The sequence below is a fragment of the Vombatus ursinus genome, unplaced genomic scaffold, assembly GCF_900497805.2.
Source record: "Vombatus ursinus unplaced genomic scaffold, bare-nosed wombat genome assembly UNPS02014818.1, whole genome shotgun sequence".
Taxonomy (NCBI): domain Eukaryota; kingdom Metazoa; phylum Chordata; class Mammalia; order Diprotodontia; family Vombatidae; genus Vombatus; species Vombatus ursinus.
Window position 1 is genome coordinate 61,879,005 of NW_020954596.1, and position 16,003 is coordinate 61,895,007.

General features: G+C 37.9%; 1 protein-coding gene across 1 annotated transcript in view; it reads left to right on the forward strand.

Annotated features, from left to right (window-relative positions):
- THEGL (theg spermatid protein like) overlaps positions 1-16,003 on the forward strand; it is a 68,024-nt gene that overhangs the window by 14,564 nt on the left and 37,457 nt on the right. Inside the window, exons 2-3 of the mRNA XM_027836446.1 lie at positions 324-354; positions 4,655-4,708. Coding sequence (XP_027692247.1) covers positions 324-354; positions 4,655-4,708 — 85 coding nt within the window. The remainder of the gene's footprint in view (positions 1-323; positions 355-4,654; positions 4,709-16,003) is intronic.

Below are 16,003 nucleotides of genomic sequence, written 5' to 3' on the forward strand. Positions count from 1 at the left end.
CTCTCTATATATATGTATATGTATATATATATATATATGTACCTATTTGTGTCTAATGGTAGCTATCTCTAGGGCGGGGAGAGGAGGAAGAAAAAAAAAGAAATTTACATGATAATTTTGTGTGAAAGGAATAACAGGTTGTATGTAGTAGATTTATTGTTTCATATGCAATCATCTTTTTTATTGTACTATGTCATAGAAATGCTTGTTTTATTCTGTAAATTAGAAGTAAAATAAAATTTTTTTAAAAAGCATAATGCATAGAGCACCAATGTTACCATGATTTTTAAACTAAAGTTTTCCTTTCCCCTTTTCTTTTGCAGTCTTTTATTCTCCTGCAAAAACAGAGACAAGGTAAGGCCACAGGTGTACCAACTGCTCTTACTGATGCTTGCCGGGATGAAGCAGGGAAGAGGAGAACTTAGTTCAAGCCAGGGCATTTGGAGCAGTTGAGTTAGTGGACACTGGGAGTTTTATCTTAGAAACCGTCAGAAAGATGAAAGGAATGACCGATGAGTTTCTGAGACAGATCACAAACTGGTTCAGAGATCATCAGTCAGTAAACATTTATGAATTAAGTACTTCCTCTGTGCCAGGCACTGTACTGTGTGTGTAGGGATACAAAGAAAGGAAAAGACAGCCCCTGCCCCCAAAGAGCTCACATTTTAATGAGGGAGACACCTGGTAAATAACTTACGTGCAGAGTAGATGGGACATTATCATCTCTGGGAGGAAGGTACCGGGAACAGCCTCCCGCAGGAGGTGGTGTTGGAGTTGAGTACTGAAGGTAGCCAGGCAGACTGAAAGGCACATGTGAGAAAGAAGGGGAAGCATTCCAGGCAGTGAGGGCAGCCTGAAGAAAGGCACTGAGTTAAGAGATAGAGCGGCTTGTGCAAGGAACGCTAAGTAGCTGGATCAGAGAACGTGTGGAGGGAAACAAAGTACAAGAAGGCTGTAGAAGTAAGAAGGCGCCAGATGGTAGTGAGGGGAGACTAACTACCCAGATGTCTGCAAGAAGTTTTGCTTTAAGGCAAAGCATCTGACAAATGCTTGACTTGATTCAGTAAGGCATTTGACAAAAGTCCCCTTGAGGAGCAGCTAGGTGGCACAGTGGATAGAGCACCGGCCCTGAAGTCAGGGGGACCTGAGTTCAAATCCTGCCTCAGACCAAACACTTGACACTTACTAGCTGTGTGACCCTGGGCAAGTCACTTAACCCCGATTGCCTTAAAAAAAAAAAGTCCCCTTGATATTTTTGTGGGCGAGAGGGACACATGTAGAATGACAGCAAGATTAGTTGATTTCCTAGCTGGTAGAACAGATAAATCCAGAGAATACTGATTAATGAATTGATGTCAAAACTCAAAGAGTGGTCTTTAGTGACATATCACAGGACTCTGTTCAAATTCTGTTCTGCCCAGTGTTTGTATCAGTGATATGGAGAAGGACATATATGGCATGCTTATCCAATTTTTGGTTGATGTAAAACTCAAAGGTATAGTTAATTATTTTGTCGAAAGTATAAAAAAAACCCCACAATAACCCAAAACCCAAAGTGTAACAGACTAGAACAGTGGACTGAATCTACCAGGATGGAAGTTAATAGATAGAATTGTAAATTCCTGCACATACATTTAAAAAGTCAGTTGTACATCATTGGAGACAGATAAGTGGTGCAGTAGATAGAGCACCTAGTCTGGAGTCTGAAGTTAAAATCTGGTCTCAGACACTTATCAGCTGTGTGACCCTGGACAAGTCACTTAACTCTGCCTCAGTTTACTCATCTGTAAAATGAGCTGGGGAAGGAAATGGCAAACCACTCCAGTATTTTTGTCAAGAAAAACGCAAATGGAGTTGCAAAGAGTTGGACACTACAGAAAATAGCACAGTATGGGAGAAGTATGGTTAGACAATAGTGCATATTTTAAAAAAGTCTATCTTTCTATGTGTAATTATGGGTAATTAATTTAATTTCTCTAGGCCTCAGTTTCATCATCTATAAGAGGAAGGGGCTGGACTTGTTGATTTCTAAGGTCTCTCCCAGGTCTACATTCTAGGGCTGATTTGGTTGAAAGGGAAGGAAGGAAACAAAGATTCATTAATACCTACTATGTGCCAGGTACAGTGCTAAATAGTTTACAAATATTGTCTTGTTTGATTCTCACAACAACCCTGTGAGGTAGATGCTATTATTATCCTCATTTTACAGTTGAGAAAACTAAGGCAGATAGAAGTTGAGTGACTTTCCCAGAGTCACCCAGCTAGTAAATGTCTGAGGCCAGATTTGAACTCAGCTCTTCCTGACACGAGGCCTGGTGCCCTATCCACTGTGCCATCTGAATGACTTCAAGTATAATATGTATCAGCTTTGTCATGTGGCTGCCAAAAGTTCACTACTTTCTAAATAGTTACTAAGTTTACTTGTTTGCATTGAGTTTAATATTGTTTTTAATAAAACAGAGTTTTTAAGAGATGCAATAGTAAGTTGTATTAATAGAAGTATGTTCTAGACAAGAACATGATAACTTCACTGTACTATATAGCAATCAAACAACTTCAGGAATGTTATGTTCAGTTTTTAGTACTAAATGATAAAAGGGACATCGACCAGCCAGAAGATGTCCAGAGTGAAGTGTCTGAGATGGTTAGAGACTCAAAACTATTTTATGTTTGAAACTCATTGATACATAGAGTCCCAAAACTGGAAGGAACCATAGAAGTCATTTTTAAATTCCATGGCTGAAGGAACTACGGTTGTTTAGCCTAAAGAGAAGAATTAGAAATTCCATCATAGCTATCTTTAAATATTTGAGGGGATGTGGCATGGAAGAGAAATTAGACCTTGTCTTTGTGACTGCAGAGGGTAGAGCTGGGAACAATTGGCTAGGAATTACAAGATGAATAGATTTTGGTCCAATATAAGGGAAGAATTGCTAACAATTAGAGCTGAATGAGCTACTTAGTGAGCAGCTCTTGTCTGGTATCTATGCGGGTTTCCCCATACCTGCCCCCTTCTACTGTTACAGGGATCACTTTTCTCTAAAGGGTAACAAAGCTGTCTCTGAGACCTGACTGACCCCTTTGTCCCTTGATGCAGCTTTCTGGTCACCTAAGGGCATAGCAAGTCTCATTTATATGGACTCTTTGGCCTCTCAGACATGGTGGGTACTCTAAGACTACATCCTGCTCATTTCTATAAGGAGATGAGGGAGTCTACATCTGCCAAAGCTGAAGTTTCATGCTACTGTATCATTGCTGCTAGCCTTTCTACACTTTTATTTTCCAAACTCAGATATTTTCCTCTACTTTATGATCTTCTAAACTGATTGTTTCTTAATAATTAGAACTGTCTTAAAATGGAATAGGCCACATCATTGAAGGTTTTCAAGTGGAAGATGGATGACTATTTGTTGTAAGGATTTTGTAGATGGGATTTCTGTTCAGTTATTGGTTGGATGAGATGACTTATAAAGTCCTTTCCAACTTGGAGATGCTGTGATTCCGTCTAGATCTGATTTTGTAAGAAACAACTCACTCTTTCCATTTTCTACCTCCCAAGAGCCTTGTTTTGGCCTATACATGTTCAGTGTACCAAAAATGTTGTGAAAAAAAAATGTGAGTACTGAGGGGCTGGTAAGTGAGGAAGAACATTCTGACTGAATGAGAGAATTCCTTAGATTGCCCCACCCCTTTGAACCTGGAAATAGCCCCAAGTGCTGCTGCTATATAGCATGCAATCATTGGTCTGTAGCAAGGCTAAGGATTTCAGATATTCTCCCAGCTTAGATAAAGAATAAAAGGCTAAGCTTCTTTAAAAGATCAGGGTCATGTATTTGTAATTTCATAATCTGTGCACAAGAAGAAAAACCTTTCAGTAGGCTGTTTTCCCCCCTAAGGGATGATAGATAAATTTGGAAAAAAAAAAATTAAAAGTTAAAAAAAAAAAGCCTGGTGAGGTAATGCAATTACTAGGGGAAAGCAAGCAAACAAATGTTCCAGACGATGATCTTTATTATACCCCGCCTGAAGATGTAGCTGGGCTGACATAATACATGATCAGTGAGTGAGGAGAGGAAAGACATCAATTAAGCCTCTACAAAAAAGCTAAACAGACATTCATGAGATGACTTCAAATGAAAATAACTTAGCTTAAGCATCTTTTTGTGATAAATTAGGAGACTGTGTAAAACTACAATATTTTATGTCATATATTTTTAAATGATACCTTTTTTTACTTCAAATTAAAAAAATATTCTGATACTTTAAGGACAACCATTTATATAATAACAATAACATTGTAAAGACACACAACCTTAAGAAGAACTTAAGGACTTAAAAACTTTGTTCAGTATAATGCCCAAATATGATTCCAGAGGGCCAAAGATAAAACTGCTACCCATCTCCTGACAAGAGAGGACTCAGAGTGCAGAATGAGATATATATTTTTATACATGGACAATGTGAGAATTAGTTTTGTTTTCCTATGTATATTTGTTACAAAAGTTTTGTTTTTCTTTTTTTATTTGGAGGAGGGAATTGGGAGGGAGAAAAAAACAGATTTTTGTGGATTGAAAAAACTAGAATTAATTTATATATGTATATATGCATTTATCTATATGCACACTTATCAGTTTTTTTTCTTTTAATTTTCCAGGAACCCACTAAGAGATCTTTCTAGACCTAAAAAAGTATGGAGGGCACCAGATAGGTAAGACTATATAGTCTTGTGATGACCTTTGTTTCTACTGCTTATAAAAGACAAATCCTATCTCACTGGCACTTTAATCTCTGCATCACCAATGCGCTATCCATCCACCTCTTTGCTTATCTGCCTTTTCTGAACTTAAATTGGTATCTTCAGTCTATGAAACTCACCCATATTCAACCCATATGTTCATCCTCTGGGACTTTCACCAGACTCCTCTATTGGATTTTGTACATTGGATTTTGGTCTCTGCCTATGCTTCTTGGCTCTGTGTTGTCAGAAGAATGTACTTCTTCGACATGACCACACTTCTGTCCCTACTAAGCACCCGCATCTTAACTCAGTAGATGTGCCCTTTTCCCTTTGTAAGTCATTAGTAGACCTTGGATTTTTTCGACGATATCTTTTATCTTTGTATAATATACATTTTCCAATATATTCCTTTTTCCTTCTGCTTCCAGAGAGCCATTCTTTATAATAAAGAATAAAAAAAGAGAAAAAAAATTTAGCAAAAGTAGCGTATACCTCAATGAAGTCCAACATTATATGTTGGTATTTCACACCCATTATCTTCCACTTTTGCAAAGAAGGGAGGGAGATACATTCTCATGTCTCATAATTGAAGCCAAGTTCAGTCATTCACATTTCATAACGCTTAGGTTGGTTTGTTTTGTTGTTGTACGTTACATATACATTGTTGTAATCATTGTGTATATTCTCCTACTTACTTCACTTTGCCTCAGTTTATATGTCTTCCCATTCTTCTCTGCATTTATCATATTCACAGTTTCTTGCAGCACAGTAATATTAATTTAAATTTGCGTACCACAGCTTGTTTAGCTATTTCCCAATTGATGGGCACCTACTTTGTTTCCAATTTTTTGCTACTACAAAAAGGAGCCTGGATTTTATAATTGCACATTTGAAGATGAGTTGCCTACTCTCTCGGTAACTCTCTTTGTAGAGAAGGTAAAATATTACTTTTATTCTCACATTTAAAATGTTTTTCCTTTTGACATATATGGGAGAGAGGTTATTGAGAAAGTAACTAAATATGTGAGGAAATGTGCAGAAACATTATATACTCACCTCTAGGATAGTGAACCCAGAGCCTACTCACTACATAAATGTATGTACATGTAGTACATGCTATATCCAGAGAGAGCTCATTAATTCTTATCATAATTTTTTGAAGTTGGTAGGTAGTATCATTTCTACCTAACAAACAAAGAAAACCAAGTCATGGTGAAGGGAAAAAATGTAATCATGTTGACATAGCAAGTGAGTGACAGGCTCATATGATATATGTAGTATACAAGGAGGAAAAATTATGTTAATTTTTTATATTTGTGGAAATTTCCATATTTTATTATTTTTTCCTAAGACTAAGACACTAACTAGGACAGTCTTCTTCTTTTGATGAGATGTACATTTGGCTAGCGCTCCGGTGATGCTAACCTATGTGGAATTACCCCACCATAGGTCTCACACCTACACTGCCTGCCTCCACCCATGGCCATGGCTTTGCCAGTACTAGAAAGTCAAGAAATGTTGTGATTAGGACACATCACATGGGAACTTTATTATCTGTTGTAAATTTGACTAGGAAATCTGGCAGCGAAAGAAGGGTTTCATTGTTGACAGTATCTTAGGGTTGACTTCAACCCCTTCATATAATTGCCTGAATGTACTCAACAGTAAAAGAGAGTGGGTGACTTACAGGTTTGTACTTTCTCTTTAGGGAAAAAGTATTTGGCCTCTCTTTTACAACATGCCCACTGAGGCTGGTACATGGAGGTGCAAGCTGGTTTTCTAGGAAGGGCCCACTTGAATCAGGCAAAGTATGGACTCTGAGGATCTGGAGAGGAAGGAACAGAGGGTTTTAAAAATATAGTTTATTGATGGCTTCTACCTTTATATCATTTCAATTCTTCACCCATCCAGGCTGATGAAGAAAAAATGTAAAAGCAGTAACATATGAAACAATAATCAGATCTGATAATACATTAAATATTCTGTCCTATAAGACCCCTGGCTCTCTGCTATGAGTGTGTGTGTATGTGTGTGTGTGTGTGTGTGTGTGTGTAAGGGTATGTTGCATTCTCTATTCTCCAGTATCTTCACTGGTTTCTCAGTTTCTCAGAGTCCAACTTTACTTTTCAAAAAATTATTTTTATTTATTTCATTAAATACTTTCCAATTACATGTTAAAAAATTTAACAATCATTTAAAAAAATTTGAGTTCCAAATTCTCTTCCTTTCTCCCATTCCTCCTCTTTCCTTGAAAAGGCAAGCAATTTGACATCAGTTATACATGTGAAGTCATGCAAAATATATTTCCATATTAGCCCTGTTACAAAAGAAAACACAAAATAAAACAATAAAAATAAAGAAAGTTAAAAAATATGCTTCAATCTGCATTTAGAGTTCATCACTTCTCTCTCTGGAGGTGCATAGCATTTTTTATCATGGGTCTTTTGGAATTGTTTAGGATCATTGTCTTGATTAGAATAACCAAGTCTTTCACAGTTGATTATCTTAAGAACATAGCTGTTACTATGTACAATGTTCTCCTCATTTTGCTCATGTCATTTTTTAGGAGTTCATATAAATCTTCCCAGGTTTTTCTGAAACTATCTTGCTTGTCATTTCTATAGCACAATAGCATTCCACCATAGTCACATACCACAACTTGTTCAGCCATTCCCCAGCTGATGGGCATCCCCTCAACTTCCAATTCTTTGCTACCACTAAAAGAGCTGCAATAAATATTTTTGTACACATAGGTCCTTTCTCTTTTCTTAGATCTCTTTGAGATTCAGACTTAGTAGTGGCATTGTAGATCAAAGAGTATGCACAGTTTTATAGCCCTTTGGGCATAGTTCCAAATTGTTCTCCAGAATGGTTGGATCAGTTCACAACTCCACCAGAAGTGCATTGGTGTCTCAATTTTTCCACATCCCCTCCAACATTTGTCATTTTTCTTTTTTTGTCATGTTAGCCAATCTGATAGGTGTGAGAGGTAATATTCTCAGTTGTTTTAATTTTCATCTCTCTAATCAGTAGTGATTTAGACCATTTTTTTACATGACTATTGATGGTTTTGATTTCTTCTTCTGAAAACTGCCTGTTCATATCCTTTAACCATTTATCAACTAGGGAATGGCTCTTATTTTTTTCAAAATTTGGCTTAGTTCCTATATATTTGAGAACTTCGACCTTTGTCAGAGAAACTTGTAAAATTTTTTCCTAGTGTCCTGTTTTCCTTCTAATTTTGGCTGCATTAGTTTTGTTTGTGCAAAAGCTTTTAAATTTCATATAATCAAAATTATCTATTTGACTTCCCATAATCCTTTCTACCTCTTGCTTGGTCATAAACTCTTCCCTTATCCATAGACCTGACAGGTACATTTTTCCATGCTCCTCTAATTTGCTTATGATATCAACCTTTATTACAACAATCATGTGCCCATTTTGACTTTACCTTGGCATACAGTGTGAGAGGTGGTCTATACCTAGTTTCTGCCAAACTGCTTTCCAGTTTACCAGCAATTTTGTCAAATAATGAAAGCTTAGATCTTTAGATTTATCAAACTCCAGATTACTATGGTCATTAACTACTGTGTATTGTATATCTAATTTATTCCACTCATCCACCATTCTGTTTCTTAGCCAGTATCAGGTTGTTTTTATGATTATCACTTTGTAATGCAATTTGAGATCTGATACTACTAGTCCATCTTCCTTCACATTTTCTTCATTGATTCCCTTGATATTCTTGACCTTTTGTTCTTCCAGATGAATTGTGTTTTACTATTTTTTAGCTCTATAAAATAATTCTTTGATGGCTTGACTGGTATGGCACTGAACAGTAAAATTAACTTAGGTAGGATTGTCATTTTTATTATATTGTTTTGGCCTATCCATGAGCAATTAATATTTCTCCATTTGTTTAGATCTGTCTTTATTTGTGTGAAAGTGTTTTTGTAATTCTGTTCATGTAATTCCTAGGTTTGTCTTGGCAGGTAGACTCTCAAGTATTTTATATTGTCTGTAGTTATTTTAAATGGAATTTCTTTGTCTATCTTTTGTGCTGGGTTTGTTGGTACTATATTATCTTTAATGATTTTCTAATTTCTATTGTTATACATCAAGGGACAAAGGTTTTGAGGCCATTTTGGTATAGTGAAAAGACTGCTGGACTTGGAATGAGATCTGGGTGTTTGAGTCTCACTTCTACCACTTGCTGGAAAAAAGTATAATTATATTTGGGCTATTTACCTCACAGGATTGTTGTGAAGTAAGCATTTGGTAAACTTTAAAATGTTGCACAAATGTGAGATGATTATTATTAGTTATGTGAACTTGAACAAATCACTCCAACTCTCCAGCCTCAATTTCATTATCTACAAAACGGGAGTCATCCCGGATGATCTCTAAGGCACCTTAAGGCACCTTCCCGCCCTGACATTCCATGATCTACATTAAATGAATAATATAGCAAACTCACATCTACAATTTTTTTTAGCCTTGGCCCAGGCATTTGTTGCAACTAAATTGTTCCAATGTATCACGCCATATGAAGCTTACCAACAAAGAAGAGCAAGCATGAGGATGAGCCAAAGTAGTACCTGTGAAGGGCGTGTGCCCATGTACAGGGTCAATCTCTTTGCATTGGCACTATGAGGAGGTATGGTCAAGTAACTCCTCAGAGTGTGACATCTGGAAAAGCAACAAGTTGGGGTGTTCAAGTTGCTTCAGCCCACCTCATGTGCCAACACGACCTAGTGCTCTGACTATTTCTGGGCAAGTACTAGATAGCATACCAAGCCCTGAGCTACCAGCTTGTATAATTGTACATAGTTGGACATGACCTACCTATCTTTTTGTTTCTATATCTCCTCAGCTTTTCCCTTTTCAGTGCTACTCTGGGGCTTGATCTAGTTTAAAGGTGTGATTAGTTCATATCAATTATTCATAACTTATTGAATTGTTCTATCCCCCATTCCCACAAAATCTTAATCTCTTTTCCCTTTCTCAACATGAACTAAAGAATTACTCATATAGATTAAATGGAATCTTTACTACTGTGAAAATGAAGGTAAACAAAGGTCAAACTTTAAAACTCCAATATGTTTACCTATGTTCCTGATAAGATCTGAATTCTCAATCTTCCCTTCGTCCCCAATTTTCTGAACCTGCAATAGGTGCACCCAAAGACCTTTTAAAGGAACTGCTTCAAGTTCCTCCCCACCCCTCCTATCAAAATCTCAACAGAAGTCATCCCACCATACGTAGCTCTAATTTCTGACCAGTAGACTAGTGAAAGTGCCCTACTTCTGGCTTCCATAGTAACTGCTTTCGACTCCTGGCCAGCTAGGTGATTTTGACATCAAAAACTCAGTCTGCTGCCCTGGGGAGACATGACTAGTGTCAATCAACCAATAAACATTTATTAAGAGCCAACAACATGCCAGGCACTGTGCTAAGTGCTAATGATACCAAAAGAGGCCAAAAACAAAAAACAACAAACTGGTCCTTACTCTTATGGAGCTTACAATCTGATTGGAGAGACAACATGCAAACAAATATATACAAAGCAAGCTATATACAGGATAAATAGGAAATAATTAACAGAGGAAAGGCACTAGGATTAAGAGAGGATGAGGAAGGCTAGGAAGGCTTACAGTAAAAGAAGGGATTTTAGTAGAAACTTAAGGAAGCCAGGGAAGTCAGTAGGTTCTGCAGAGGAGAGAGAGTGTTCCAGGCATAAGAAACAACCAGAGAAAATGCCCAGAGCTGAGGGATGGGGTGTCTTGTTCATGAAAGCCAGTATAGGCCAGGGTCACTGAATTGAAGAGTATATAGAGGGGAGTAAGGTTTAAGAAGACTAGAAAAGAAGGAAGGAACTGGGCTAGGAATGCCTTTGAATGGCAAACAGAGCATTTAGCATTTTATCCTGGAGGTGATAAGAAGCCAGTGGAGTTTATTGAGTAGAGGACTTCATGGACGGACCTTCATTTTAGGAAAATCACTGTGGCGGCTGAATGGAGGATGGATTAGAGTGGGGAGGGACTCGAGGCCAGCCAACCCACCAGTGGGCTATTGTAATCATTCAGGTGTGAGGTGATGAGGGTGTGTAATAGAGTGGTGGCAATGCCGGAGGAGAGAAGGGGGCATATAGGAGAAATGTTGCAGAAGTGAAATTGCCAGGCCTTGGCAACAGCTTGGATGTGGGAGGTGAGAGATAGGGAGGAGTTGAGGACTTCTAGGTTGTAAGCCTGAGATACTGGGAAGGATACTGTTGTCCTCTATGGTAATAGGGATGATAGGAGGGTGGTGGTGGAGGGGAAGGCTTAGAGGGAGCAACAGTGAGTTCTGTTTTGGACATGTTTAATTTAAGATGTCTATTGGACATCCAGTTTGTGATTGTTGAAAGGCAGTTGGAGATGTGAGATTGGAGATCAGCAGAGAGGTTAGGGCAGCATAGGTACATCTGAGAAAAATCAGTGTAAAGATGATAATCAAATCCATGGGATCTGATGAGATCACCAAGTGAAGTAGTATAGAGGGAGAAGAGAAGAGGACCCAAGTTAGAATCCTGAGGGACACCCATGGTTAGATAGTGTGATCCGTATGAGAAGCCAGCAAGAGAGACTAAGAAGGAGAAGATCGGTACGAGGAAAACCAGGAGAGAGTAGTGTCCCGAAAACCTAAAGAGTAGAGAGTATCAAGGAGGAGAGAGTGGCCAACAGTGTCAAAGGCTTCAGAGAGGTTGAGAAGGATGAGGATTGAGAAAAGGCTAGTGGATTTAGCAACTAAGAGTTCATTGGTAACTTTGGAAAGAACAGTATCAGTGAAATGATAAGACCAGAAGCCAGATTGTAAGGGGTTAAGAACAGAGTGAGGAAAGAGAAAGTGGAGGCATCTATCGTTGAAGGCCTTTTTGAGGGTTTGGCTATATCTAAAGCTGAAGTTACAGGGTGATAGTTGCCAACGATGGAAAGATCAAGTGAGAGTTTTTCAGGAAGGGGGAGATGTGAGTGTTTGTAGACAGTAGGACAGGATCCAGTAAAAAGGGAAAGTCTGAAAATAAGTGACAGAGTAAGGATGAGAGGGGGCAGTAGAGGAGATGGAATGGCATGGGATCACTTGAGCAGGTAATGTTCTTCTCCACGTATCTCCCTAGGGTGTCACAGCCATTTCCAGGAATCCCAGTCAGTAAAAGTGAATGCCAAGGGGCATCCGCTGCTCTATGCAATCTTTCCTTGGATCTCTTTGATGTCTCTTGTATAAAGCGTGGTCATCCCATTTTTAAGTGTCCCACTCACAAAAGGAAGAAGATCAACCTCTCTTTATGTTGCACATCCAAAGTCCATCCCAGTCCTGACCTTTTTAATGCCTAACAGATCCAGGAACCTGGGGGAACTAGCTACAGCCTGAAGTCTTTGTGAAAGACAAGGGTAACAAATGGGTATTCTAAAATTAAAATTTATCAAAACTTATTGGCATTTGGTTTTGAAATTAATTGTTATTCCTTCTCATAGAAATTTTGCCTTCCTAATTATGATCTGCCTAGGATGATTAAAGTTAATTTACAATCCCTGATCATACTTTAACTGACTAGTGGGTGGCAGTCTAGAAGTATGCTTGGTGCCAAAAGGAAGCTAGCGCAAAGTTGAAGGACGATGTGGAGGTAATAAAAAGGGTCCAGAGAAGAGCAACACATTTTACAAAGAGGGAAAAGAGAAAAGGTTAAAGGGATGGGAATTGGCTCCAGTGGAGGAGAGAAGCAAAGGAGTGATTTCCTTTTTGTCTTCAAGTATGTGAAAACTTTTTATAAGAAAAGTGTTGGTCGGTCGTTTTCCATTTCTATGGAGTATTCAATAAACAAGAGAGAAGATTCAATGAAATTGTAAGTGATTTGGGGTATAAATAAGGAGACCTTGACCAACACAGTAATAAAAAAAAATTGGAGGTAAGTTAATGAAATAGGTTGTAAAGTGTCCTTGAAGATCTTTTAAGAAAGAAAAGACTAGAAAACTTTCTGGTTAGGATGGTTTAGAGAATATTCAGCTGTCAAAGGAGGCTAGTCACATAATATCTCAAAATTTTTTCCAGCTCCATTAACCTATAATTTTGTGGATAATTTAGAGTGTATTTTATTACATTCTCTCAACATTCTCTGTAGGAAACTACACAGAAGAATCTTCCTCTACAAGAACCAAGTCCTAATGAAATAGAGCATCAGGTTAATTTTCATTTTTTTAACATTGCTAACTGTTAAACGTGGGCAGTTTCTAGACTGGGAAAGAGAAATGGAAAATGAGGTAATTAGCTAAGCATTATACTACTGGGAGTTTGCTTATCATTCATATTCCATGAAGATTTTGCTCCTACACTTATTCTACACTTGTTTTTCTCTTTTCTGATATCATTAACTTCTCTTTCCATGTTGGCTCTGTCCCAGATATCTTGGAATGTTGCCAGATCTCCTCTGTCTTGGGGAAAAAAAACCTTTCACATAACCCCACTTCTATATAATTGCCATCCCATGTCTTATGTCTAAGCTTTATGGCTACATTTCTCAAACAGGTAGTCAGTCAGCTCAGGGTTTGGTTTGTTTTTTTCAATAGAAAGGATTTTCAGATAATCTCATTATGATACCAATTTAAAGGCTACCTATGTAGTGACTTTTACTTTTATTTTTTAAATAGCTGGTACAAAAAAAAGGAATAGGTCATTTGTACCATTTTACTATTATTGTTACCACTTGACCAATATCATTTGCCATGTCTAAATACAGTTGTATGTATTCATTTCTCATCTTCTTGTATTTCTCAGTTATTTTTGACAATATCTGAAACTCTTTTGTCCTTGACTTCCATTAAATTATGCTCTTTTATCTTCTTCCTTTCTCTGTCTTTCTATCTCTGCTTTGTTGTCTCTAATCTTAACTCAGCCTGTGAACCATAGGTATTTCCAAAAGATCAGTCCAGGTATTTTGTAGTTCTCCACACTGACTCCCACCACCCTATTTCAGACTCTTTTCACTTAAAACTTAGCCCTTAGCACTCTTTCTTATTGGTCTCTCTGTCTATATGTCTGTCTCTGTGTCTCTGTTGCTATCTGTTTGTCTTTCTCTCATTCCTCTTATACATTACCATCAGATTATTTTCACCATGCCACTCTTCTAAAATTTTTTTGGTGGCTCCCTCCTGCCTATAGGACAAGATTCTAACTCTTTTTTGGGGGGAGGGGAATTGGGGTTAAGTGACTTGCCCAGGGTCACACAGCTAGTAAGTGTCAAGTGTTTGGTCTGAGGTCAGATTTGAACTCAGGTCCTCCTGACTTCAGGGCTAGTGCTCTATCCACTGCGTCACTTAGCTGCCCCAAGATTCTAACTCTTGCCTGGCATTCATGGCTTCCATAATCTGACTTAACTTAACCTTTTCAGCTTTATCTCCCATTACTTCCTCACATAAATCCTTAGCTTTGTTCAAACTGATCTTTTTACTATTTCTTAAACACATTAGTACTTGTCTGGATTCATGCCTTTGCTTATTCTATTCCATTTAATTCAGTTAAAATGTTTGTTACATGCCTACTAGATGCATGGCACTATGTTAGGTGCTTGGGATACAGTCATATATATGCCACAGAGCCTATTCTCAAGGAGGTTACAATTTAAAGGGGATTGGGAAGAGGGGAAGATGTACACACAAATAATTGTGATAAAAGGGTGGGGAGTGAGAAGAATTCAGAGAAGAGGTTCAGAAAAAATGTTTTGAGAAATATGAGGGAGAAGACACTTTCAGCTGGGGAGTTTGGAAAGAGAGTCAGAGAAAACTAATTAGAACAGATGGCACCAGAGTTGGCCTTGAAGGAAGGAGAGGAAAGATGTCAACATATGGAAATGGAGAGGGTGCATACCAGGCACAGGGAATGGTGTAAGCATAAGCATTGCAAAAGAAGTCAAGAGAAGAACAGGGGATGGAGTTTGATATCCAGTTTGATAGGAACATAGAGTATATGATAGGGAGTAGTTTGAAATGAGGCTGGAAACATTGGTTGAAGCCAGATTATACAGGGACTTGATAGTTAACATCAGGAATTTATGTTTGTTAGGTAAGTGATATGGAGCCACTGAAGGTTTTGGAGAAGAAGGAGTGAATGTGATATCACAGAGTGGTACATTAGGAAACTTATTTGAGTAGTAGTGTGGAGGATTGATGGGAGAGAGGCAGAAAGATAGATAGTAGTAGACTAATATGATAGTCTAGGTGAAAAAACCAAGGGAGGTTCAGTGGAAAGGAGGAGAGGAAGATGAGGATGGATAGAAGAGATATGCATTGATAGATATGATAGGACTTGTTTGAGATTATGTGGCAAGAGAGAGAGGGAAGAGTCAAAGGTAACTCTGAGGTTATTAACTCATGTGATTGGTATCATCAGTGGAAATAGTAAAGGTAGGTAGAAGGGGTGTGTTTGAGAGGAAAAGATGAATCTGATTGTGGAATTTGAGGGGCTGGTGAAACACTTAATTGTAGATATCCAGCAGGCAACTGGAAATATGGAATTGGAAGCCTGAGGAGAAGTTGGGATAGAGATATAGATTTGGGAGACATCCATGTCAGGTTGATAATTGAAGCCTTGATAGTCAATGACATCAAGTGGGAGAGTCTAAAGAAAGAAGGGGAATCATTGAAGGACAGAACCTTGCTAGATACCAAAGTTTAAGGGCTGGGAATAGAATGGGTAGCCATCTAAGAGGATAGAGAAGGAATGGTGGGAGAAGAAAAGGAATGAAAATTTTGTGCCCTGGAAGATCGGGAAGACGTGACTTACCTAGACTGTCCATCCACATACACTACCCCTGCGCCCAGCAGCTTATCTAAATCTTACCCCATCCTTCAATACCCAACTCAAATCCTAGCACCTTTTTAAAGACTTCTTTACTGAAATAAAAGAGATTTCTCTTTCCCCTGAACTCCTGTCAACATGCTTAAACATCAAACAAAACATTCTCTATTATATTTTCATTTATACATTCTTATCTTATATAGATAAATAGACACATCTTATAATTTGATTCTAAACAACTTCAGTATAAGGACTAGGTTATGTAACTTTCTTGTATCATCATCATCACAGCTAACATTTATATAGTGCTTTTATAGATACAAAATGCTTTAAATATGTGACCTCATTTGATCTTTGTATCTCTTATATCACCTAGGAAAATGCTTTGCTCTTAGTGGGTATTTAATAAATAAAGACTGATTATTTCACCTTGTA